The sequence below is a fragment of the Macaca fascicularis genome, chromosome 6 (assembly GCF_037993035.2).
Source record: "Macaca fascicularis isolate 582-1 chromosome 6, T2T-MFA8v1.1".
Taxonomy (NCBI): Eukaryota; Metazoa; Chordata; class Mammalia; order Primates; family Cercopithecidae; genus Macaca; species Macaca fascicularis.
In genome coordinates, this window is record NC_088380.1 from 81,272,396 (window position 1) to 81,299,090 (window position 26,695).

General features: G+C 40.8%; 1 protein-coding gene across 20 annotated transcripts in view; it reads left to right on the plus strand.

Moving 5' to 3' along the window:
• The window catches only part of PDE8B (phosphodiesterase 8B), a 343,965-nt gene that overhangs the window by 225,123 nt on the left and 92,147 nt on the right, over window positions 1-26,695 (plus strand). For 11 of the 20 annotated variants that reach the window (XM_045393903.3, XM_073993660.1, XM_073993662.1 and 8 more), the window contains 4 exons: window positions 1,812-1,871; window positions 15,668-15,858; window positions 19,095-19,154; window positions 21,815-21,872. In XM_045393903.3, the coding sequence (XP_045249838.1) occupies window positions 1,845-1,871; window positions 15,668-15,858; window positions 19,095-19,154; window positions 21,815-21,872 (336 nt within the window). In that variant the 5' untranslated portion in view covers window positions 1,812-1,844. Of the gene's footprint in view, window positions 1-1,811; window positions 1,872-15,667; window positions 15,859-19,094; window positions 19,155-21,758; window positions 21,873-26,695 lie in introns of all 20 variants that reach the window. The other 9 variants (XM_065546391.1, XM_073993659.1, XM_065546392.1 and 6 more) reach the window with 3 other exon arrangements.

The following is a 26,695-nucleotide window of genomic DNA, read 5'->3' on the forward strand; positions in this document are numbered from 1 at the left end:
CCATGTTGGCTAGGTTGGAATTGAACTCCTGACTTCAGGGTGATCTGCCTGCCTTGGCCTTCCAAAGTGCTGGGATTACATTAGTTTTTTAATCTGGGTTCTGGCAGTTGTGCTGCTTTGGAAGGAGGGTGTTTATTTCAATAGCAAAAACTGGCTTGGGAGTGGAGCTGGGCGAAGGGCTGGCAGCCCAGCGACGCAGGATGCCCTGGGGCTGGCCCTCTTCTAGTGAAGTTGCTCTTGGGGCTGTGCACGTAGGCTACTGGTGTCAGCACCCACACCTTCCAGGATACTGACTGACTTAGACAAAAGAAGAGTAAGAGAAGTCGACACTCAACATGAGCCTGTCACTTTGACCTGAACACAGCAGTGAAACACTGAAGGAACTTGTCCACAGGCTCAGGGACTCAAAGCCTCCAGTTGGTTTTCATTGTGCCAGGCCTGCTGAGTGGACCCATGGTTGAGGAGGCTGTCTCCCCCAAGGGGAGCAGGACAGGCAGCCTTGCCCTCCTGAGAACCCTCCATGGAGGGCCAGGAGCCTATGAGCAGTCATTAGAGGGCTCTTTGAGTTTTCTGCTGGCTGGTTTGGTGAGAGGCCCAAGCGCCCTGCATCAGTTCTTTACACTGCCGTGTTGGGGTGGGGTGAGAGAATCAGCCCTACAGAGGAAAGGAAGACTGACTGGTGCTTTGGAGAGTGTTCATAGCGCCAGCACCAAGAGTTAAACTTGGGGAAAGAGGAAGAAAGGAGAAAGGGAAATTATTGTAGTCTTGTGAAGTATAATGTAAAGAAAGTTTGCTTTTCTTGTTTGTTTTTTGTAATTGAAAAGCCTCCCATGGCCCTTGGGTCACTGCAGGTGTCTCTGGTTGTGTAAATGCTGCTGCGAGCTGAAGGCACTTCTTCAGACTGACACGGGGCCAGTACAGAGGGTGGCATGCAGGATAAGCTCCCAACAGTGGCAAATGACCGCAGTCTCTTAGAGAAAAACAAAATTGGATCCATGGAGGTGAGGTCAAGACCGTCAACCAAATTAGTCTAGAGAACAGTCATTTTTAGAAATCCCAGTAAAGTAATTAAAAATAAAGACAAATATTTGCTTTATGCTTGCTTCCATCTAACCGCTCGCCAAAGGCAGCCAGATGGTGTTGGCCAGTGAACACCGAAGAGCCCTATGCTCACTCCTGGAGTCATGGGGCAGAGACAAGCCTCTTGTGGTCATCATGGTGTGGTATTGCTCAGTTTATTTGTGGAAATACAACTGAGATGAATAATTTATCCATGGTAAATGTGAGTAAGACTAAGCTGTTTGCCCCTCATAGTAAAACATGAGGATAAGAAAAAAAGGATCTAAATATTGGAAAGGCTCTTAAACCATAGATGTGATTTAGCCTCGAGATTTGAGAGAAATTTTTATTCTCTTTTGAAATGTCAGAATAATAATGGTCTTAGCATGATGCCCAGCGCATAGTAGGTGCTCAGTAAATAATTATTGAATTGTTTCCTTCCATAAAATAGTACATGCTTATTATAAAAATACAGGCACTTCTAGTAAAAATAACTCAAAGTCCAACCACTTAGCATTTGGGGATGTATCCTCAAAAACATTTTCAATGCATATAAATGTATACTTTATTTTTTTATACAAAAACAGGGCTGTGCTATATACATCATGCTTTGTAACCCATCTCCAGTTCAGTAAGCCGGATTCTTCAATTTAGTGCACACAGTGGCATAATGCAATGCATTGCGTAAGGAAGGATGTATCCATTTGTGTAGTTTAAGACTTGACACTTCTCTTGTGCTGTCCTTTATTTAGCAGGTGTCTTCTGCGGAGGTGCGCATCGGGCCCATGAGACTGACGCAGGACCCTATTCAGGTACGCCTCTTTTACTCAGCCCCATAACTCAGATTGTTTTCTGTTTTTTGTTTTATTTTGTTTTTGTTTTTTGCCAGAGAGCCTCCTTCTGTTGCCCAGGTTGGAGTGTAGTGGCTCCATCTCAGCTCACTGCAACCTTTGCCTCCTGGGTTCAAGCGATTCTCCTACCTCAGCCACCCAAGTAGCTGGGATTACAGGCGTGCGCCACCATACCTGGCTAATGTTTGTATTTTTAATAGAGATGGGGTTTCACCATGTTGGCCAGGCTGGTCTCAAACTCCTGACCTCAGGTGACCTGCCTGCCTGGGCCTCCCACGCAGGTGTGAACCACTGTGCCCGGCCTGACTCAAATTGTTTTCTTGAAGACCTAAACGTTTCCCCATTTTGAGTATAAATATAATGGATAGATTGCATGGTGGATTGTGAGAAAGAACAACTTTTACCCCAAAACTAGTCTGCTCCACATCCTGCTGCAGCCAGAAAGGGAAGAAGCAATGAAATGGTAAAGGGCTGGGCCTTGTCATGAGTCACAACTGGGTGGGAATCTTAGCTCTGCCGTTAATCAGCTGTGTGACCTTGCGTATATTGCTTCACTCCTCTTACCCAGTGTCCTGTCTGCAAAATGGAGATGATTATGCCTCAGGGAATTATAAGTTAAATGAGATAGCATAGGATGCCTAGAACTTTATCTGGCAGTTATCATTAATTGAAAAAGATGGTTGATAAATGATAGCTGTTGCTGTTGTGTGGGAATAGAAGATGATAAAATGCTCCCCTATATCTTCCATGTGACTTAAGCCAAGCAGCCTACTGGGCTCCGTAACACAGCAGGAACTGGTATCCAAGGATACAAGCCCAGCCACCTGTAGGATTGACTTCACTCTAATCATGGCAGCAACTGTGTCCTCCTTGCAGCCCTTCCAAGTTCCTGTGCCCCCTTGAGAGAAACATGTATGAAAAGGGAGTTTGTACCCTTTTAAATAATTTCTAAATCCTTATCTGCATATAAGCCATCCCATTAGGCCTAAATAAGTTAACTTCCTCCTTGTAAGAACTGTAGCTTATTAGCACCTGGAATCTTGTCCCATACTTGGGACAAGTCAAGATGCAGAAAAGATATAAACAAGTCAACCAACATATAGATGAAAGTAAAAAACCAAGCAAGGAAATGTGCTATTTGATTTATGAGCAAATGGAAAAAGAAAATAATGTTTTATAGTTGCTTGGTAAAAGAAATGCAAATCTAGGGAAAGGAGAAAAAAAAAGGAAGAGATTTAGCTTGGGAAAATTTGATGAAAACAAATTTAGGAACAGAGAGATAGAGAAAAATAAACACCAGCCACAACTATTTGTATAGAATATAAACAAATGGAAAATTTCAGTAATCATTCTGAGCCATGTCCTTTGTACTCCAATTTTGAATAAAGGCAATAACAAATAAAGGAGTTGATATCAAGGACTTATTCCCAAAGCAATTTCCAGAATACTGTTTGGGATTAGTATGGTTTTAGATCAATTTCATTTACCTTCATTTTTGTCCTATGCTACACTGGCAATGAATGCTCATAAGGATGTCTCATTCTTTTAAAAATGTAATTTGTTAAATGTTAAAATATTTCAAATATTTATAAAGGTTCATGGGTGTACCAACACCCATTTCTGTCATATATTAATGGTATGTCTTATTTGTTTCAGAAACAGAAGGTTGTAGATACTGTTTAAGCCCTTTATTTATCCCTTTGCTGCCCCTTTCTTTCCTCTCTGAAAGCAACCACTATGATAAATATTTGTATACTCACTCTTTGTATGTGTGTATCCATTCATAATATGTATACTTGTTATGAATTCTTTTTAGCTCTCTTTGAAAGGTGTTGTGCTGTAAGCATCATTCTTCATTCATCAGTTGGTGTCGTATCTAAAAATTCATTGCCTAATCTAAGATTGTAAACATTTACGTCTTTGTTTTCTTCTATGAGTTTTATAGTTTTAGATCTTACATTTAGCTCTATGATCCATTTTGGGTTAATTTTTGTTTATGGTGTGAGGTAGGGGGTCCAGCTTTATTTTTATCTAGTTGTCCTAGCAGCATTTGTTTAAAAATATTCTTCTTTCCCCTGTTGACTTGTCTTGGCATCTTTGTTAGAAATCAATCATAAATGTGAGGATTTACTTTTGGACTCTCAGTTCTATTCCATTGATTTATATGTCTGTCCTTATCTAGTACCACACTGTCTTGATTACTGTAACTTTGTAGTAAGTTTTGAAGTTGTGAAGTGTGACTCCTCCAACTTTAGTCTCATTTTTCAAGATTATTTTGGCTATCTGGGTCTCTTGCATGTTTGTATGAATTTTAGGACCATTTTGTCAATTTCAGTGGGGGCTTCGGAGAGCCAGCTGGGATTTTGATAGGGATTGCAATGAATCTATAGACCAATTTCAGGAGTATTACCATGTTAACAATTTTATTTTCCAGTCTATGACCATGAAATATCTTTCTATTTCACAGGATCTTATATCTTGCAACCTTGCTGAACTCATGTATTAGTTTTTCGTGAATATAGAAATTCCTATAATCCTCAGGATTATATATTATAGGTTTAAATTCCTATAATCCTAAGGAAAGCCTAATGAATTCCCATAGAAATTCCTTAGGATTTTCTGTGTACAAGATCATGTCACAATCTAGATGCTTTTTTTTTTCTTCTCTTGCCTAATTGCCCTGGCTAAAACCTCCAGAACAATGGTATGTTTAGCTTTTTAAGATACTTCTAGACCTTTTCCCAAAGTACCATTTTACACTCATACCAGCAATATGACATTTCTGGTTACTCTAAATCCTTGAAAATATTTGATGTTGTGAGTCTTTTAAATTTTCGCTACTCTAGTGAATGAGTAGTATTATCTTATCGTGATTTAAATTTGCATTTCTCCATGACTAATGATGAGCACTTTTTTATTTGTTTATTAGCCATTCCTCTATTTTCTTTTGTGAAGTGTTTTGTCAAGTCTTCTCCTCATTTTTTAATTGGGAAACTTACTGAGTTGTATGAGTTCTTTATATATTATTGTTACGACTCCTTTGTCAGATTTTGAGAACATTTTCTCCCAATCTGTGGCTCTTTTATTCGTTTTCATAACTCTGGCTTTTGAATAATTTTTCATTTTGAAAAAGTCTATCACTTTTTAAAAAAATGGTTGTTGCTTTCTGTGGTATAATTCTTTATTTACTCCGAGGTCAAGAAGATAATTTCCTGTTTTCCTCTAGAGACTTTATTGTTTTAACTTTTAATTTTAAATCTATAATCTATCTCAAGTTAATTTTTGTGTACAGTGTGATATGGGTGTCAAGGCTGATACCCCCACCCCACCATATTGATGTCTGGTTGTTTCCAGCTCTACTTATTACAAAGACTATTCTTCCCCATTGAATTGCTTTGATGCCTTTGCTACTGATTTTTTTTTATATTTGTTGCAGCTTGTTTGGTGGCCAGGTATGTAGTCAGTTTTTAGATTAATACTCCACAAAAAGTGATAAAAAGATGTATTCTCTATTTGTTGGACAAAGGGTCCTATTTACATGAATTACTTCAACTTCATTAATCGTGCTATTCAAACCATCTTTATTAATTTTTGACTTAAATTTTGTGACTGTGTGATCTGTCAGTTTCTAATTACAGTGGATTTGTTGAAAAATCATCAATATCTGTTAATATTTGCTGGTATTTTGAGTCTGTGTTGTTAGGTGTATCCAAGTTCTTGATTGTTGTATATTCTTGATGACTGTCCCTTTTATCATTTTGTAGTGTCCTTCTTTAACCTTTTCCCTTATATTCTGTTTTATCTATTTATAATATTGCCAGGCCTGCTACCTTTGGTTAACATTTTCCTAGTATATCTTTTTCTGTTTGTTGGTTTTTTTTCAGAAACAAAAGACTGCAGATACTTTATAACTTTATTTTGAGTAGCCTTTTTTAAGCAGTATGTCGGGGTTTTTTTCAATAAAAGTATGGGAGCTGGCCAGGCGCAGTGGCTCACACCTGTAATCCCAGCACTTCGGGAGGCCGAGGCGAGCGGATCACGAGGTCAGGAGATCCAGACCATCCTGGCTAACATGGTGAAACCCCGTCTCTACTAAAAATACAAAAAATTAGCCGGGCGTAGTGGTGGGTGCCTGTAGTCCCAGCTACTCGGGAGGCTGAGGCAGGAGAATGGTGTGAACCCGGAAGGCGAAGCTTGCAGTGAGCCGAGATTGCACCACTGCACTCCGGCCTGGGTGACAGAGTGAGACTCCGCCTCAAAAAAAAAAAAAAAAAAAAAAAAAAAAGGGAGCTAAAATCTGTTTCTATAATGTTTGTCTTTTAATAGGTGAGTTAAATCTGCTTACATTGAGTGTGAATACTGATACAGTTGTTTTATTTTGTGTTTTCTATTTATTAACCTTTTCCTTTTGTTTTCTTGTTTGTTGTTTCTGCTTATTAAGTTGGGTATGTTTTTGAAGCTACATTTTCTTTTCTCTAATATAGGTATACTGCTATTCTTTTAGTGATTACCCTGAAATTATTATTATTATTATTTTTGAGACAAAGTCTTGCTCTGTCACCCAGGCTGGAGTGCAGTGGCACGATCTCGGCTCACTGCAACCTCCGCCTCCCAGGTTCAAGCGATTCTTCTTCCTCAGCCTCCCAAGTAGCTGGGACTACAGGTGCATGCCACCACGCCCAGCTAACTTTTTGTATTTTTAGTAGAGACAGCGTTTCATCATATTGGCCAGGCTGATCTTGAACTTTTGACCTCGTGATTCGCCCACCTTGGCCTCCCAAAGTGCTGGGATTACAGGGTGAGCCACCGTGCCCAGCCTGAAATTATTTTTAATATGCATGATTAGCAGTCAAATTTTATAACAAAATCTCGCCATACTATCTTTCTGTCCTCTCAAACATGATACAGTCCTTTGCAGAATTTAAGTACCTCCTGACAGCTCCACCCTCCCACAACTGAAAAACACTTGTCTATAAATTTGAATTTATTATATGTGGCATATTAAAACATACAAAAATATTTTTGATATGTGCTCATAACCTATGAAACATAATAACAAATTGAATACCATAAACTCATAAGCCCGCCACCCAGTGCAAGACCTGGAACATTACAAGTGCTACTGTATACCCCATTGATTTCCCTCACATGAGTTTGGCTCCAAATAACAGCAAATGCAAGTGGTAAAGAGTCTCTCTTTGAGTGAGGGACACAATAATTAAGAGTTTCTTTTAAAAACGATAATAAACTCAACTTAGAACCAAGGATGGCCTCACTATGGTCTCATTCAAACATAGAGTTTTGACTCAATGATTTATGCAGTAAGAATCTACTGAGTACTTCCTATGTTCAGGGCTCTATGCTAAGTGTTGCAGGGGAGAGAGAGAAGGCACCATGTTCCCTGACCACAGAGAGAGGTCTGGAAGGTCAGTTTTATTGTCCATAACACACTAACTTTCAGTGCATTGATATCTAGTGTTTTTTTGCTTCTGCTACTAACATTGCAATTGACTTAGAAAAATCAAGCTATGTCCTAGTGCTTTTATTTTACTTTTTTTTCTCCTTTTTTTTCTTCACTGCAGTGCCAAAAATATTAATTAGCTACATCAGCCAGAGCCCTTAGGGTTTGGCTTGATAAGAATATTTCAGGATATAGTTGCTTTTGAGGGTGCATTTCTGAGTTCATCAGGGGAAATTTACTCCCATGTCAGGAAATGTACTCCCATGGGGCTCCACACACCCCACACAGAGCTGGCAGGAGCACAGTTAGGAGTGGAATGGATTGGAAGTGCAGAGTGGTGCTGTGGAGCACGTCTCTCCTGGGTGAGTTGATGTGTGACCCACAGTGAAAGTCATATTTTCCAATCTTGGCTAGAAAATAAAAAGCAGAGGAAGTATTATGAGGCAGGAGATCCAAATCAACATGAGACTGTCTGAAAAATCAAGTGGCCTTTTCTTCATCCATACCTGGAACACATTTACTTCCCCAGTGTGCAGAATTTGTGTGTTTCTGCTTAGAGAGTCCTGTCCCCATTCCCCCTCACGCTGGGCTTTCCAACTGGACTTGGAAATGGATCCCCACAGCTGTGACCTAGCTTTTTCTTAGCAAGGTCACATCTCCTTTCAAAGCCTGGGCAAGATGGTGAAACCCCGTCTTTACTAAAAATACAAAAATTAGTCAGATGTGGTGGCCGCACCTGTAATCGCCGCTACTTTGGAGGCTGAGGCAGAGAATTGCTTGAACCTGGGAGGTGGAGGTTGCAGTGAGCCAAGATAGCACCACTGCACTCCAGCCTGGGCAACAGAGTGAGACTCCAACCCTAAAAAAAAAAAACACAACAACAACAAAAACCACCTTATTCTTCCATGTTGTAGGGCGTAGGTTTTCTGGAACCATTATATTTGGGGATGTTATATACTGGAGATCACATGGCCTCATAGGGAGGTGACCTTCACACATTAAGTGAAATGACTGAGGGATGGAGACGTTCAGACTCAGTAACTTGCTGTGGCCAGCATTTCTCTTGCTGTCTGTCCTTACTGCTGCTACCAGGTTGCGTTTTCTACCTCATCCAGCCAGTTTCAAAGAACCACAGAGTTGCTAAGAATTTTCGTCTAATATTATAGGTAAAAAATATTTGTGGAGCTGAGAGACAGTAAGTTACTTAACATAGTGATTGCAAAGGCCCTGGGGTCAGGCCAGCCTCGGTTCACATCTTGCTGGCAGTGCAGCTGTGGACAAGTTTTTTAACCATCTAAGCCTCGGTTTCCATATCTATAAAATAGGAATAATTCCCACCTCCAAAGAGTTTCTGTAACTGGTTATTGAGTGAGACAGTATGTTTCTAGTACATTCAGTATAGTGGCTGGCCCTTAGAAAATTCTCATCAAACTATAGCTGTAATCAGCATCACTTTCCTAGGGACATTTAAGGAAAGTTCTCAGACCATTTTTTTTAAACTCAATTAACCCCTCCCCTGATCACATTGGCCACTTGTTTAGTATTATGCAGAAACAGCTTATGTGATCTATATATGTGGTCTGCTTTAGAAGCTCCCTGTTACCAGGTGTTTGCTTAAAGCCAGACTAAATATTCCAAAAACTGGATGTTTAATAGTAGACATTGACAATCCATTGAAGACACATAGATATACCCTCATTAAGAAATAACACTAGTAATAACACCTATATTGCCTTATTCAAGATGAGGAAAAGTTAGTTTTTGTTTTCATCTTTTTTTATAATTAGCCGTCACCGGATAAAGTAGTTTCATTCTAATTTAGCTGTCAAAGACAGATTATTGCTATCCTCCAAAAGATATGTTTCAGCTTTCTTTGAGGTATTTGTAGTTACTTTTGAAAAGCAGGTATCTCTTGCTTTGTGCACTTCCAATGTGCACAGATTTCATGGTTTACTTAAATAACACCAGACTCCCAACAACATGTTTCAGATTGCGGTTACATCAGTGTTTTAACTGTGAATAAATGCATAAAGCATAAACTTTGCAGCTGGTTCTTCAGTCCACAAATCACTATGGAAATAACAAATGTGCAGCATCATCAGTAACCTATCGCTTTTTTTAACCATAACTTTTTTTAGCCAAAGACTCTGGTTGGTTTCTGCCTATCTGTTATTCAGCCTAAGTACAGACAGCAAAGCATGTAGTTGTGTTGCCTCCTATCTCTTCGTGATAAACCCACATGACATTATGCAAAAATAGATTGTCGAAAGAGGGAATGAGCTAACAAAGATGAAAGTGCAATGAAGAGATGAAAAATGATAATGCTGTGAGTGAAATTTGAATCAAATGTAAATGGACTTAGAGGAGAAATAGTTGACTGTGGAATGCCGACACTGTAGCTGGTAGAAGTTAGTGAATGTAATTAGTTCATCAACATAAATGAGGACAGTGGTGTGACAAAAAGGATGAAGAAGTCATAGAGGTAGTGAGGCCAGCAAAAAGCTTCACAGTAATTAAAGGAGCTCTGGGGATGTTGCATGATACTGAAAGCACAGAGGATAAAATGTCAGCAGCTGATCCAAAGTTAGGAGTATGATAATTTGCCAAGGCATAGAAAAGATGCTCACTTCATATCATAACTTATACAACTAGAAGAAGGTGGCAAGCACTGTCCAAACTACTCTTGATAATTTTTTTAAATAAATAAAACATTTTAATTCTCAATGTTTCTAATATTTTAAATTACAATATATTAAATAAATTTTAGCTTTATTTTTTTTCATTTCCCTATATATTTATAACCAAGAATAAGAAAATTTTCAGTATGTTGACACAAATCTTTAAAGGTCACAAAACAATCATAATTTTTACCATTATTTATTAAGATAGGTTTACATGGTCATTTTTTTCATTTTTGTTTTTATAGAGTATAAAAATGCAGATTTCTTGCAGGCATATATTGTGTACTGGCTTTCAGTGTACCCATCACCTGAAAAGTGAAAAATGTACACACTCCGTAAGTTTTCAACCCTCGTGCATGGTCATTATTATAGTCTGATTCTGCCATGCAAGTGAGGATTGCCGATAGCTGTGTTCTGACTATGGACAGAACACAAGTTGGCTGAGCTCTGCTCCAGTAAGAGGTTTCCTCATTGTTCCAGGCTTCAGCCCAGATCAGTTCTGCATCTTCTCCTCTTTTGCTGTGTTTACAAGGGTACAGTGAGATTGATGTGACAAAACTACTTCCTTCTGCTTGTTCTCCTGTGCTTGGATTCTTGTCCATGCTTCGTTTATCTGTGGTCACCACTCATTGGTGCATTTATTATAATTATCTGCTTCCTTGACTGGAGCCCATGGGAAGAGACTGGCCTATGGCTATCTCTGTCATCTTTTTATTCCCTGTTCTTAACATCTTGCATAACAAGTCATCAATAAATATTCTTTGAATGAATGTTGAGCATATTATTTTGAGCAAGCACAAGGTCAGTTTACTGTTACTCTTTACAGATCAAGTTCAGTTATAACACCATTAGTAATGATTTTTCAAAAATATGTTTCGCAGAATCATTTATATGAGTTAATCATTTATTGACCTCAGTTAATAGTCAATAAATCTTAACAAACAGCCATGTCAGAGAAATGAGAAATACTGATACACAGAATATTAAAGCTGAAAAGGGATTACATTACTTAAGTTTTTGTTTTGTTTTTATTTTTCGATTGTAAGGATACCTTATACCAAAAAGTACATAAGTAAATAAGAAATGTATTAGAAGGATAGTGCAATTTTTTTTTTCAGACTCCAAGAAAGAGTTGAAAAGGGTGGGTAGCTTGGGAAGGGTGTCCATGGGCCATCTCTGAGCCCTTTGACATCAGCAGTTTAACATTCTTCCATCAATATCTTTTTTTTTTTTTTGAAATGGAGTTTCTCTGTTATTGCCCAGGCTGGACTGCAATGGCACGATCTCAGCTCACTGCAACCTCCGCCTCCCAGATTCAAGCAATTCTGCTTCAGCCTCCTGAGTAGCTGGAATTACAGGCATGAACCACCATGCCTGGCCAATTTTGTATTTTTAGTAGAGACAGGGTTTCTCCATCTTGGTCAGGCTAGTCTGGAACTCCTGACCTCAGGTGATCCGCCCACCTCGGCCTCCCAAAGTGCTGGGATTACAGGCGTGATCCACCGCACCCAGCCAATATCTCTATTCTTAATGGGCCACAGGTCCCGGTTCCCAGCCTTTGTGTCTCTCTGTGCAAATTCTAAATTCCTGGAATCAGAATATCATTAGCCCAGCTATAGCCTGGGAGATGGGGACAAAGAGTCCAATTTGGGCTACTTGGATCTACTACTTTCCTGGAGAAGGTATTATTTTCAAGAGCTAGGCAGATATTTTTGAAAGGTGATTGCTATAGTGTTTTGCTCTAAGGTATATATTCTTTATTCCCATAAATTTTCACTTTGATTAGGAATTGAATAATTGAAAAGCAGTCTTTCTAATTTTTTTATAAATAGGAAAATATTTAAATATTAGCCAAAGAAATTCTCTCCTGAGTGCCTTACCATACCGAAATAAGAAGATCCTTTGGCCTTACCATACCTGAATAATAAGATCTGTGTCATGATACAGATCTTATTATTCAGGTATGGTAAGGCCAACAGATCTAGGAACAATTGGCATTGAAAAAATAGTTACAGTTCCCAGAGCAGGAGGCACAGTGTGCCAGCCAGGGCCACGCTGGGAAGCACCACAGTCAGTCAGGAGGCAGAGGGAGTGGGAGGAGATCGCACGCGAGAGCCTCCACTGTGGTTTTCATGGGAAGGCTTGGGTGAGGCAGGGTGAGCAGGGTTAGGCCAAGCTAGTCTGATTAATTTCAGAAAGGTCTGGGACATATTGGTGGTTCTAGTTGTTTGGTACCTGGCCCTAGGGTGATTAGGGTTGGGGAATTGTGGCCTGGAGGGTAAGAACCAGAGGTGGTGGTGGTTGGGGATGGGCTCTGGATTGGTTGATTTGCATATGAAGGGCATGCTCACAGGAGAATTGTGTGATATCTCTAGGGATTAGCAACCCTGAGAAGGGCGGTCCTTCCAGGGTCAGCAAAGCGCCAGAAGTCAAAGCATTGGAAACACAGAAAATAAAAATATACAATTAATACAGCTGTCCACCTTCAATCAGTTTTGTGAGTTTCCATGTGAAATCCAGTTTTGTAAGACCTTCAAATGGCCTAGAAGGCCTTATCATGGTCTAGCCCTCTGCTGTGAACTTGACCTGCTCCCACCCTTTTGTCCTCACACCCTCCCTTCGACCACCCTGGCTCCCTTGCAGTCCTTAGAACACACCAGGGGCTTATAGAACTCTGCCTGGAATGCTTTTCCTTCCAACGTAAACTGGGCTTGCCTTTCTGTTCCCTTCAGGCATGTGCTCACACGTCACCTTCTCAGCGGGACCTATCCTAACTGCCTACTTCCTTCTGCTGCCGGCACCCACTGCTGACCCCCCCCTACTCTGCTCTGCTGGGTTTCACGTAGCACCTGTCATTTATTACCATTCTGTATAATGTACTTACTTAATGGTCTATTTATTGTGTGTGCCTCTACCACTGTAATGCAGCGTCTTTATTTTGTTCATCAACATACCGTAAGCAGTTAAAAGCAGTGTTTCTGAAAATTAGTGATAGTTGTTGTAATGCCCAACAAGAGAATTGTTATTCTTACTGTATTAGTCAAAGGTTGAGGCATAATGGTGTCAAGGAAGTATAGATTGTTGAGATTCTTGTTTAAAAATCCATAATTCAGCCAGACAGGTGAGAGACAAGAAGTTTTTCACCTTTTTTGACTTCTAGGTTTGGCATATTGAGTTTCTCGTGTTAATACCACAGCTACACCAAGTAAAAGGTTATTGACTTTTTGCACCAACCAGTTTATTCTACCTGATTTTTCTCATTCAGGTTCCCCTGTTAACAGTTTGATAGGAAGGCTTTCGTTATCAAAATCCACAAGGTTGTGTCCTTCATTTTTCTTGGGAGAGCCACCTCCCGTTTCTTCCTGGAAGGAACTCTGTGGCTGGAAATGTTAGGAGCTTCCTGGGCTGCAGAAGGACAGACCCTGGTCAGCCCAGGGTGCTCTTAAAAAACGGCATATATAATATATCCAGATACTTATTGATATTAAGAAATTATTGGGGAGGTTTAGGTATGAAATGATATTGTGGTTTTGTTGTTTTTAAAAAATCTTTATCTTTCACAAATGCATATGGATGAGATAAAATAGCTGGATTAGCCACAATCTGTTGTAAGAGCTAGGAAAATGGGTAGGGATAGAGATGAACCCACATTGGCTAGGAGTTGGTTATTGCTGAAGCCGGGTAAGGAGTACATGAGTTTCATTATATTATTGTTTCTGCTTTTCTATATACTTCCAATTTTCAATTAATAAAAGTATTTTTCAGCTGGGCACGGTGGTGCATGCCTGTATTCCCAGCACTTTGGGAGGTCGAGGTGGGCAGATCATGAGGTCAGGAGTCCGAGACCAGTCTGGCCAACATGGCGAAACCCTGTCTCTACTAAAAAAATACAAAAATTAGGCAGGTGTGGTGGTGGGCGCCTGTAATCCCAGCTACTCGGGAGGCTGAGGCAGGAGAATCACTTGACCCTGGAAGGCAGAGGTTGCAGTGAGCCGAGATCGTGCCATTGCGCTCTAGCCTTGGTGACAAGAGCAAGACTCTGTCTCAAAAAAAAGAAAAAAAAAGTAGTTTTCAAATGTAATGATTGGACAATTTGGCTTGTTTCTGATTTTAAATGAAACACGTTTGATATTTCACCATGATGAATATATTGACTATTGACTCAAAAGCTCTTCATGTTGAGAAACTACCCTTCTGTTTCTAATTGTTTAAACCAGACGTGGGTGCAGAAGAGTATTGAGTGCCTTAACAATATCTTGAGATTATTATAGGTTTTTCTTATTAGATCTATTGCTGGGAGGTGATCTTACATCTTATTCACAGTAAAGCCCTCTCGCATTTCTCAGAAGACCCCACAAGTAGTTGTTTTTTCATTTCTCAAATATTTACTGAACAGCTAGGAAGTGCCAGGCTAGTGCTGGGCATGGGGGGTACAAGCAGGGAACAAGCCAGGCCGAGCCTTTACTCTCCTGAAGCTTACTTCTCTAGTGAGAGAGATGGACCATAAATACATAAATGAGCTCAGGTGGTGGTAGGGCAGTCTGGGTCTTTCTGGCTGGCAGGGAATCTGTGTTCCTGGACCCAGGTGATGATGAGGGAGGAACTGTGTAAAGTGTTGCTGCCTTCTTTCCTGTGGGCAAAATTGCTTCTCAATGAGGCAGTTCATCAATAGAAGCACATTTCCCTCAACTTAACTCCATCAACTTTACATTTCATGATCATTCTTTCCAGATTTTGGCAAAGATTGGATGTTAAAATTCATTTTTGAGGTTGTTTTGAGTTCCCTTACTTCCTTATGTCAATAGGTATTTTAGTGCTAAGTTCAAAGAGGTGGCCTCCAGAGACTTAAAGGCAAATACCACTTGCAACTGGAATCAAATATATGTACTGTAAATGTAAACCATAATCTAACCTGTGTTAACTATCTCATTAATAATTTTACTTCTTATTTAAAACCAAACTAATTAGGAAATTAGAAATACTTGTAATTGCAGTGAGTCACAATCACCACCAGAGTGAATGGGCACCTTCTCTGTGCTTATTCAGTTCTCAGAACTAACTTATGTGGCACTGTTCTTTCACTCTTACAGCCAAGAAACTATAGGCCAAAGAGGTGAAACACCTTGTTCAAAGACCACTGTAACCAACTGGAGGAGCTGGGATTTGAACCCTGGTAGCTTCCCTCCAGAGGCCCCATTTTAAACCAGTATACCATAGGCCTGGTCTTTTGGTTGTTTTGGGGGGATTGTTTTTGCTTTTATTTTAGACAGGGTCTCACTCTGTTGCCCAGGCTGGAGTGCAGTGGTGCAATCATGGTTCACTGCAGCCTCTACGTCTCAGGCTCAAGTGATCTTTTCATCTCAGCCTCCTGAGTAGTGGAGACCACAGGAATGTGCTACTATGCCTGGCTACTTTTTTTGTATTTTTTGTAGAGGCGGGGTTTTGCCGTGTTGCCCTGACTGGTCTCAAACACCTGGGCTTAAGTAGTCCACTGCCTCAGCCTCTCAAAGAGCTGGGATTACAGGCATGAGCCACTGCACCTGGCCAATAGGCTTGTTTTTAATAGTCTCTATGGATGATGATTTATTTCAAGATGCTCTTTTTGTTGTTTTCAGGTTTTGCTGATCTTTGCAAAGGAAGATAGTCAGAGCGACGGCTTCTGGTGGGCCTGTGACAGAGCTGGTTATAGATGCAATATTGCTCGGACTCCAGAGTCAGCCCTTGAATGCTTTCTTGATAAGCATCATGAAATTATTGTAATTGATCATAGACAAACTCAGAACTTCGATGCAGAAGCGGTGTGCAGGTACCTTCTCTAATTTAATATGTTGAGCAAATGTTCGCTTAACAGCTTAAAATGAATTTCATTTACAGATATCTTTAATTTATTTCAAATATTTTTAAAATATGTGTTGATGTTTTTAAGCAGTGTATACAAATGTCTGTGGTGAAAGCTATAGCTCCTTCCTGTAGATTTCTCTCTCCTCTTCTACTTTTCCACATTTGAGTGGTACTAAATTTAGAGGTGTGAGCTGGGCTCCCCTGATAACTTCAGGGTATTCCCCCCACCCTGTGTATTGCTCATAAAAAAAATTAAAATTCACACAGTTCTCATTACACAGATACGGCTTGGATTTAAACTAGCTATTTTAATCTTCATTATTCTCTCCCAAAATGAACATCGGAAATGTGTGAAATATAAATTTTTTCCTGCCTGACACAGATGGGTAGATCCCACAGCAGGCTTTCCAGTCATGGAGTGAAGGCAGCCACTTTGCAGCAGTAGAAAATCTTCCAGGGACCCAAACCCCCTGCTTGTTTATAGAAATGCTTGCACTCTGGGGAGGAAACACAGGCCTGTTCATAAATAAATGCTCAGTCATAAGAGTTAGCTCTGGATGAACTGATTCATTTAGCAGAAGTGGAATGCTTTGAAGCTAGATGGAAGAGGTCACTAATTAAATGCTAGACCAAGACAGAGTCCAATTGCGTGGGGAGCTGGAATTTTCTTGAATGTTAGTAAGTGAAATAAAAGGTGGGAAAATGGCTTTTTAGAACCTTGGTACCCTGAGAAGAAATTAGTGGATTAAGAGAAGTTTCTTATCACAGACATCATCTTGCTGTTCTTTGATGATTTTCAGTTTCCCAAAGAAGAATTTTTCTTAAGCATCTGTTTTAGAAATGTTTAAAATGTTTTTCTATTTAATAGTGTATATAAATATACATAGAGTATATCATAAAATATCTGGATGCTATTTTTAGTATTAGGAAATATTTTTGATGATTTTATAGTAGAATTGGGTCTTGTAAAACTAAGTATTTCTGATTTTTCTTGGCCTTCACTTACTTTTCTTAGGTAGTTTTATGGTAGAAATATCACACTTCTTTGTTCCTACATACAATGACTTAAGAGAAGCTTTACTTATAAAGAAAAAATCAACAGGAAGAAATCTTTTAATTCAGGCAAAGGCCCAGTTTAGCAGATAAACTTTACATTTTTCTTTGAATATAAAGAAATAGAGTTTTATTTTCTACCAAATGTATTTCTGTGTTAGCTGCTCAGAAAACCAATAGAGGTCTATACAGTTTAGAAGTCAGATGGACGTATCTGTCAGTGTGTTTCCCGACCATTATTGGTCATGTTGAGGGTGGCCAGATTCCAAATGCTTGACTCCCAACACACATTCCCTAAGGGGATGGGTAGGTGACATGCCCCTGGCAGATGTGCATTCTTTGTTGTCATCTGTGGCACTAGATCCCTCACCTTTGAGCTAGGATTGGACCTTAGCCTAACATGCGTCCTTGAGCCTCAGCCCCACCTTCCCCTTAGTCCTCTCATCCAGGAAGAGGCCTAGGTCTCTCTTACCATACCAGTTCCTTTGGAGAGACGAGAGAAAAGAGACAAGCAGCAGGAAGCAACCCGAAAGATGGAAGCCAGTCCCAAAAGAAACCAAGAGAGTGTGTGCTCCAGCCCAGTTATGCTTATTACATATTTTAGCCTCTTGCCTAAAACCCACACCTTAGTATATAGCCCAGCAGTGTGCCCATGACACCTCCTGGGGTGAGAAAGACTGAATGAAGGTGAGAAGTACTTAGAGTTTCCCTAGAGATCGGAACATGCCTCTAAAACACTATGTATTTTTTCATTAGGTGCTAACTGGTATTTCCACTGAGTATCCATCCAGTAGGCTCTTGAGTATAAAATAAGTGTAGCTTCACCTTAGCAGGACCTGCCCTACAGGGTGGCTGAGTGGGAAGTAGCCTATGCTGGCATTGGAGAGATATTGACTTATGCCTCCTGCCCCATTGTGAGTTAATAGCATTTTCTTCAAAAGATCTCTTTAAAATACCATTTATCCACAGAGGAAACTTCACTTCCTGGGAATATGACAGCCGATCATTTCCTGTAGCCTTCCTCCCACATAGTGTGAGGGCTCGAGGAACAGGACATGGAGAAGGTGCATTTTTTGAGAAAGGTCAGAAAATGTTGGAGTTGAAGAGGATGAAGCAATACGAGCCGACTGTCCCTTGGGGAGTGGTAGTTCAAACACATTAAAGTAGAGGGGAGCAGAAATGCCCAGAGCCAGAGAGAAAAACAAATGCATGTTGTTTCACAAATTACTCAGGAGTAATTCTGTTCTTGGAGATGATGGTTCCCTTCCAAGATATCTCAGCATAAGCAGAGGCCAGACCAGGAGAATAGGTCAAAGCAAGCATGCTGGTTCGCACTGAGATTCAAGTGTGTGGGCCTTTATTAAAAGTTTGTCCAATTTACAACCCCCTGACCAGAACAGTGCAGAATCTGGGCTGTAGCATGGCACAGCAAAGAAGATTCATGGACCTCAAAATTCTATGTCCTGATTATTTTGGCCCTGTTTAACTCCTAGGGAATAAACTAACTATATCCAGGTGGTCCCAGTACAACAAACATTATACAGTGACAGGTACCATATTGCAACATTTCTCAGCTCCAGCTGATGATCAAGTTGTTTGAAGTATTTAAGCACAAACTACAGTAGGACTGAAAAATTGAGGTGGCTCTTTGTACCATCTTTAATTGGCTTTAACCGGCATTTGTACATCCCGCTGCCAGCGAGTGTTTTAATTTTTATCATAAGGTCGACTTTCTGAACTATCTGCTCTTTTAAAAGAAAAAAGATTAAACCCAATTGGCTCCCCCAGGTACATACTGATAAGAAGAGGATTGTAGGACTGCCAATTTATTTTTATTTTGAAGAGTGGAGTTTCAATTTTAAAAAATGGAATTTAAGTGGAATTTGCCAATTTTTTTAAGTGGAAAATTGGCAGGTCTGACCTATTGGATAATTGCCTGGGAGTTAAGAGAAAAAAAATTTTTAACGAAATGAAGAGATTGTCCTAATCCACAAGGGCATCTTTCTTTGTTGTCTTCTGTGTGTTTTGAGACGTTTTCTTTAGAGAAAGATTTGATGTTGTGTCATTTTCAATGTGAAGAAGTTCCGCATTCATTTAATGTAACAAAGTCCAGATCACCTTGTTTGACTTGGAGGCTTCTCATTGCAGGTCGATCCGGGCCACAAATCCCTCCGAGCACACGGTGATCCTCGCAGTGGTTTCACGAGTGTAAGTGCACCTCCCATTCCCAGCTGGAAGGAGTACTGTTCATTCTGAAATGTCTGTCAGATGTAATCTGGTTTTTGAGCTGTCTAAGCAATGGGCGCATCTTGGGTCCTAGAACACCAGCCTTAGATCTTGATCTTGCTTTGGGGGTTTTGTTTGTTTCACAAGTTCCTGGAAATATTTAGGTTTTTCTCTGTATCTTATGTAATTGCCTTTAGCACATAGTCATACACCTCAGGGAGAAAGTTTACTCATTATATGCCAGAAATGAATGGAAAATTTGAGGAGGAGGTGGTCTGGAGAAAACATTGTTCCAGTTTATCTTTTTTTCTTTGAAGAAAAGAGATGGGGATATGCTTGTTTTTCATTTAAGAAGAAACACGTTTTTTGTTTTTTTTTTTTTTCATGTTCAAGCATGATAATAAAAGGGCACTAAATCCACAAGACAAGGGTTGTAAAGTTGATGCTGGGACCGTTATGTGGCTAGAGGCAGGACAGTAGAGTTTATCCAATGCTGGGCGGCAAAGAAAAGGGATTGTGCTGTAGGTACAATGAAACTGTAGGATGAGCGACTGCTCTGCTGAGTTTATCGTCTGATGTGGCCAGCACTCAAAGTAAAAGAGCCAGCAGGAAGAAAAGTTGTCTGTACAAACTACAGTGGTGGGAATGTTGGCAGGTAACAAAATTTGTTGTAGTCTTTTTTTTTTTTTTTGAGACGGAGTCTCACTCTGTCGCCCAGGCTGGAGTGCAGCAGCGCGATCTCGGCTCACTGCAAGCTCCGCCTCCCGGGTTCACGCCATTCTCCTGCCTCAGCCTCCCGAGTAGCTGGGACTACAGGTGCCCGTCACCACGCCCGGCTAATTTTTTGTATTTTTAGTAGAGATGGGGTTTCACCGTGTTAGCCAGGACGGTCTTGATCCCCTGACCTCGTGATCTGCTGGCCTTGGCCTCCCAAAGTGCTGGGATTACAGGTGTGAGCCACCACGCCCGGCCTGTTGTAGTCTTTTAATGGCTGTATTTAGCTTCGGAGAGAATAAGAACTTCATCAGGGCCTAGGACCTGTTGGACTTGGCCTCATTATGGCATTTGGCACAAATTCTGTGACAAAGGCCAGGAAAGTCTGGCCCAGGGGACTTGAAATGCCTCATTCCAAAGCCATGTGAATACAGCAGGAAATCATGGCTTCAAAGTCATACCCTTACTGGAGACTCCTACTTACCTGCTACTCCTTGAGTGTCTTCCTAAGAGCTCTGTCTTCTCACTTTGTTTGATACCCACCACGGGATGTGGTCCAGAGAAAGTAAAGACATTGTCCTCACTGGTTTGTTACACCTCTCCATCCTGGTGGGAGATTAAGATTCCACAGGGAATGAATGAGGGGAACTGAGACATAAGATGAGCCTCCTTCAACCCTCCTTTTCACATTTATCTTCTGGACACTCAGAGATCTGAATGAGGTTATAGAGGCTTGGACATCAATACCAGAAATGTTCAAGGCCACACAGCATTTTTCCCAAGCCTGGCTTATTACGCGTGTCCAAGAACAAAACACTCTTGTTTTTCCAACTCATATGGCAAAAAGGTTTGCTAGTCCTTGACAAAATAATGGTTGACTATGGCTTATTTGTTATGATTGTCACCGACTTTTCCTGGTTTTATTGTAAAATATTTCGTATAGAGAGAGTGGTAATAAAATGAATGTGTGTGTCTATGTCACCAGCTTAAGAAATAAAACATTATTAATACCCTTGGAACCATTTTGTGGCCTTCTTAACAGTCAGAGAAGATAGAACTTGGAGTTCCAGAAGAAAAACAAAGTGGGTAAAATAGCTTTTCCCTTAGGGCAGGAATCAACTATGGGTAATGCCACAAGTCAGCACTGGGACTTCTGTTCCTGTTTGCTATCTGCGTTTCCACCCAATCCCTTTTATTCCATTTTTCTTCCCTGGTTCTTAGGGTATGTCCCCCATGTTACTTGCTGGCTGTCTCAGACCCTGTTTCTCTATTTCGGTGATAGGGAGCCCAGCGATGGCATGTCTTCATGACAAGGCAATCCATATCCCACCTTGTACTCAAACTGAAGTCCTGAGACTCAGCGGTAGGCTCACTATAGCAAACCCTCTTGTGAAATGAGTGGCAATTATCCATTTTTGTTTTCTCTCCTTCCCTTCTAACTGTGTGTTCCTGCTGATACTTCTCTCCCATTTGGCTTGGGGGTCCTACAGCCTGGACTGCTGACTGTCTTCCTCATGTTGAGGGTTGGACCCAGCTCAGTTTTGGTGTGGGAGTCATACTTCCAGATGGTTTGGGGACAATGGTCTCAGAATGAACAGTGCACCTAACGTCCCTTTATGGGACTGCTCCCATACATGTGGCTCAACCCCAAAGGGCAGCTGAATTGGAAAGGGCCACTCATGTATACTGAGGGTGATACCTCCAGGTACGCTGCTGGAGCTTTCTCTACTGTTTTTGTTCTTTTTGCATCTGGAAGGTAGATGTGGGGTCTGTATCCTTGAAGGCAGGTGTGCCCCGTGGGCATGTGCTCATCAGGAAGCCACTCTTGGAGCTAACGCTGTGTGGCCTCATTGCTCTCTCTCCATGTTTCAGTGTGAGGAATCCTGGTTTGTATCTGCTGAGTGACCACATTTTCTGCTTTGCTGCAGATCGGATGACCATGAAGAGGCGTCAGTCCTTCCTCTTCTCCATGCAGGCTTCAACAGGGTATGTACAAGATGTCCAGCATCTCTCTCAGGTGCGGGTACCTTAACCCCTGACTCTCCCATAACAGGAAGGCAAAGCCGCCACGGAGAACTGTTAAGGAAATGAAGCCCCAGGACTGTTGGGGAAAGGAAGAGACTGTGTTCTCATGGGAGAGTAACGAGCAGCTGCCAGTCGAGCTCTTTGCCTTTTTTGCTCTCTGGATTTTCTCCATATATCTTAGCAATAGATATACAATGACATAAAAACCCATCTTATTATATCAGATTAAAATTCTGTCATCCCAAAGTAATCTTATTTAAATCAGTACAGTCAATTCGATTCAATGTGTGTGTGATTATATATAGATACATCCACCAAATTGGCACCCAAGACTCTGTTCATCAGGGCTGGCCAGAGTTTATACCCTAGGGACAAGCCCATGATGACTGTAGCACCCTGTAAACTCCTGGTTGAAACCATTAGCATCAGCAAAGAAAAATTCTTTGAGTGACAAACTACACAAATAACACTGAGATTCCACTTGAAGATTAAGAATTTCTCCAAGGAAACTCACTAACAAACTAAATAACCAAGCTCACCCAGCATCTCAGGGTAGAAATTAGATTGGAGGCAAGGCTGTGTGCATGCAAATGGAAAAGAACTGATGGAATGGACTTAGAAGAAAGGGAAGAAAGGGAAGAGGAAAAAGATCATCAAAACATGAATGTTTAAAAGAACTATATTCCCTAATATTAAAAGAAAACAAGTCCTTATAGAGAAATTGTAGAAGACCTTACTTCATATTTTAATTTTTTAAAATAACAAATATATATATTACTCCTATGTAAAGAATAAAAGGTTTCCCTTAGGAGAATAATAGGATAGAAGACCATGGTTTACTTATACAGCTTTTGCTGATCATCTAAACACAAGTAATCCTATAGCATCCTGTGACCTCCTGGCTTAAACTATAAGCATCATGAACAACACTGATATTCAACTTGAAGATTGAGATTGGTTACTCCAAAGAGACTTACCAGCAAACTAAGTGATTAGGCATACCCAATATCTCAAAATCTTTTGGTAAGAGTAATCTGAATCCCGGCCGGGCACAGTGGCTCACGCCTGTAATCCCAGCACTTTGGGAGACCAAGGCAGGCAGATCACCTGAGGTTGGGAGTTTGAGACCAGCCTGACTAACATGGAGAAACCCCATCTCCACTAAAAATACAAAATTAGCCTGGCGTGGTGGCGCATGCCTATAATCCCAGCTATTCGGGAGGCTGAGGCAGGAGAATCGCTTGAACCCGCGAGGTGGAGGTTGCGGTGAGCCGAGATGGCGCCATTGCACTCCAGCCTGGGCAACAACAGCGAAACTCCGTCTCAAAAAAAAAAAAAAAAAAAAAAGTAATCTGAATCCCAAGTAGATGGAGTGATATATTCTTTAAAAAATAGGGTACTGCCTGTGCCTTGTGAATTATGAAAATCCTCTGTGTGCTTTAAGTAATGGTACTTTGCTACTCCGGGCTTAAAAATATATATATTCCTCTTAGTTGTCTTAGTTGTAGACCACAGAGAAGCAAAAACTACCTTTGTGATGCAGTTGTTTTGTGCTTTGGTATGCTTCAGTGTGGAAGTCACAGTGCTGTAGAGAAGATTCAAGGTAGTCTAGTGGCTCACGATGTGTGATCGAAATGAATGTTTCCAGCTAGCAATATTTTTCACGCTCCTAACACTTTTTCCTCTTGTCTGTTATCTCTTCTCGCAAAGGTTGGCGTTTGGTTCTGAAAGCTATTCTTAGGTGCTATATCTTAAAGAGAATGCATGAGACAATGCTTCTGAGTTTTGGAATGAAGAGTTGCAAAAGAAAACTCAGCAAAGAAGCCATGTGGTTGAGACAGATTTTCTTTACTCATTTTCTAAGAAATAGCTCTAAAATTATTCACAGGCTTCATAGAACTTCTGTGAAATATTGACCCCCTGACTTCACCCCATTCCAATGTTGTCCTTTTCAAGTTTGAGTTGGGACCTCATGGAGTGTGAGGACGTAGATTTTCCTCATTACCTGGGGGATGATTGGAGAATGGCGATGACACACTGTGAGTTTTATCGATTAGGGACCCATGTACATGCTGTTGAGTGTCCTTTTGGAATTCTACCTTTAGTTCAGTGATACTCCCTCAAACTGGTTTAGAATTGCTGCCATTTGAAGCGATGGCATCTTGTCTGGAAGGCTGAGGTTGCACATCTGCTCAGTTTGGAGAAATAACTGGCGCTCTTTGGGTGCAAATGCTATTGAGAACATTTAACCAAAGTTCCATTGTTTCCTTCTTACACATTTTATAACCTGTCTGTGGTGCTCTGGAAGGCTTCACTTCCCACTATCCAGATGTGTTACTGTGTTTTGCAGTCAGCCTCAGTGAATAAGCCTTTGGCGAAGGGGCATTAACGGCAGTAGCTGTCAGAGACCACCTGGTGTTCTTCAGTGCTGACCCTGATAGAGGCCATTTGCTGGTTAGGTCAGGGTGCCCCCAGTAGCTCGGGCTCATTCCAGGAGAAGCGCGCTGCACCTCCAACAGCTCTCCTGGCGTTACTGTGGCACACCATCGGCTGAGACTGATCTTCAGGTGGTGGTTCTCCTTTTTTGGGTAAAATCCTGTCTTTCACAACTCTCTGCCCAAGCACCTTTTCAAATATGCCGGTTATCCTTGCCTTCTGTGAGGTTGTTTCCCATCACCAAGCTGTTTTGATTGTATTAGATCATCTGCTTTAACTCACCCCTGGGTTGCTAGCTAATTGGCTGGTGCTTCAGTCTGCGGTCCCTGAGTGGGGATCTAGGAACAAATTGTGCCATCACATATCCCACAACAACTCCCCTTGAAGGCTCTGGAGCTGTGTGTAAGCAGTCAACTATATAGATGCTCAGTCCACGCTGAGCCTTTTAGAAACCAGCATCTTAGCAAAGGACGGTTGCAGCTGTTTTTATATCAACTTTATGTGCCTCTTTTTCTATTTGCAAAAATGTTTGTTCAGTTTAACAAGTGTTTATGGAGTTCTGCCTCTGTGCAATGTGCTAGGCATGCCGGGGGCACAACTGTAGGGACACGGTTCTCTGCGGAGAGGCCTTCTGTGGAGTAGGAAGTGGGGAGCTACGATTTATTGTCAGGCCCAGTTCCCAGTGATTTACTTAATCCTCCTGTACATATGAGGGATTTGATATTTTCTCCATTTTTGCAGAGGAGGAAACAGGCTCAAAACAACTAAACTTGCCAGAGCTCACACTCATGACAAAGTCCAGAAGCAAATGCATGTTGTTTAACTCCAAACTCTATATTGGGTCCACTAAAGTTAGATTTCCCAAGCTAGTGCTCCACAGAACACTACTGTACCAAAAGCTATTAATAGGTGGTCCGTGAAAAAAGGCTTCTATGGTCAAATAAGTTTAGGGAATCAGTGAAAACTCAGTTGCCCCTCCTCCCACACCTGAGAATTCACAGAGCACTTTTGCAACATTGCACATTAGCATTTTAAATGCTCTGAGATATCCTGTAGTAAACAAACCTGCTAACTTTGTGTATCCCAACATTTTCTTTCCATTTTTTGCAAAAACGAATCCATGTTTGTTATAGAGAATACAGATAAGCTAAAAATTAAAATTATTTATGCCACTAGCCTTTCAGATTTATTCCTAGGCAGAAATAGAAATGACTGTGTATTATTTACAAAACAGTGTCATGATATACATACATATCTTTCTATGTTATGCCAGCATTTTCAAACGTGTGTTATCATGGTTTTTTCATGTTTTTACAAAACATCAGCTAACAACCCCCTGAGTTCTGTTATAGGCTGATATATAGCTTTTATCCATCTAAAAGCTCAAATGGAATCTAACCATGTTTAACTTTGCTCTGTAAATCAAAGAGAAAGTGTTTCCCTTCTGTGTATGTTTATGGCTTCCTCTCTTTCCTTAGCCCTTCCCAGTGTCCACGTAAGAATAGTGGAGGACCAGAGGCCCAGGGAAAGCCAGAGAGAGGCCAACCACTCCAGATATGTGGAGCCATCCACTTCAGTGTATATGTGGGGGTGTGTGTGAGAGAGAGAGGGAGAGCGGGGGTGGCGGGGGGAGAGGGAGAGAGAGAAGAGAGAGAGAAAGGAAGGAGTGAGGAGAGGGATTGATTTTTTTCTCTGGCCAACTTGGGTGAAGGAAATCTAAGAAACACATCTTTCAGCAGGATCTAGTATTCTCCTTCTCCACCTATATAGCTACCTGAGAAGCAAAAGAATGTGACTGGTAGTTTGGAATACTTTGGAATTCTGCTTATCTTTCTACTTAGTTTGCCAGCCATATGCTTGGAAAGGCTTGCAGGATGTGTTTTTTTTTAATCAATTAAAATGCAAAACATTTCCCCTTTCCTAAGTAGAATTGTCCTTAAATCTCTTCCCTTACTATTTTTTACTTGCTTTTTTTTTTCTGATTTCATTATTTCTCATTAAGTATTGACGTGATCATGTCAGAGAAGTGCTCAGTTTCCTATATACCCTACACTGAATCATGTAGCATATATGAGAAATGTAAACCAAATTACTTTGGGATTAAGTGAAAAAGGGCCTACTCCTCTTTCAACGTGGGATTTGAGCAGCTCATACCTAGCATAAATGGGTGCTTCGTGGGTCTTTGATGAAGGACGATGTGTGCTGCATTTTCTTCTGCATTATTATTTGCTTATCTATCTGTTCATTCATTCACTACGTTTATTTATAAATACATGAAAGCTTTTTTTTCCATTGAGATGAAACTAAAATTAGCCATTTTAAAGTGAACAATTCAGTGGCATTTAGCA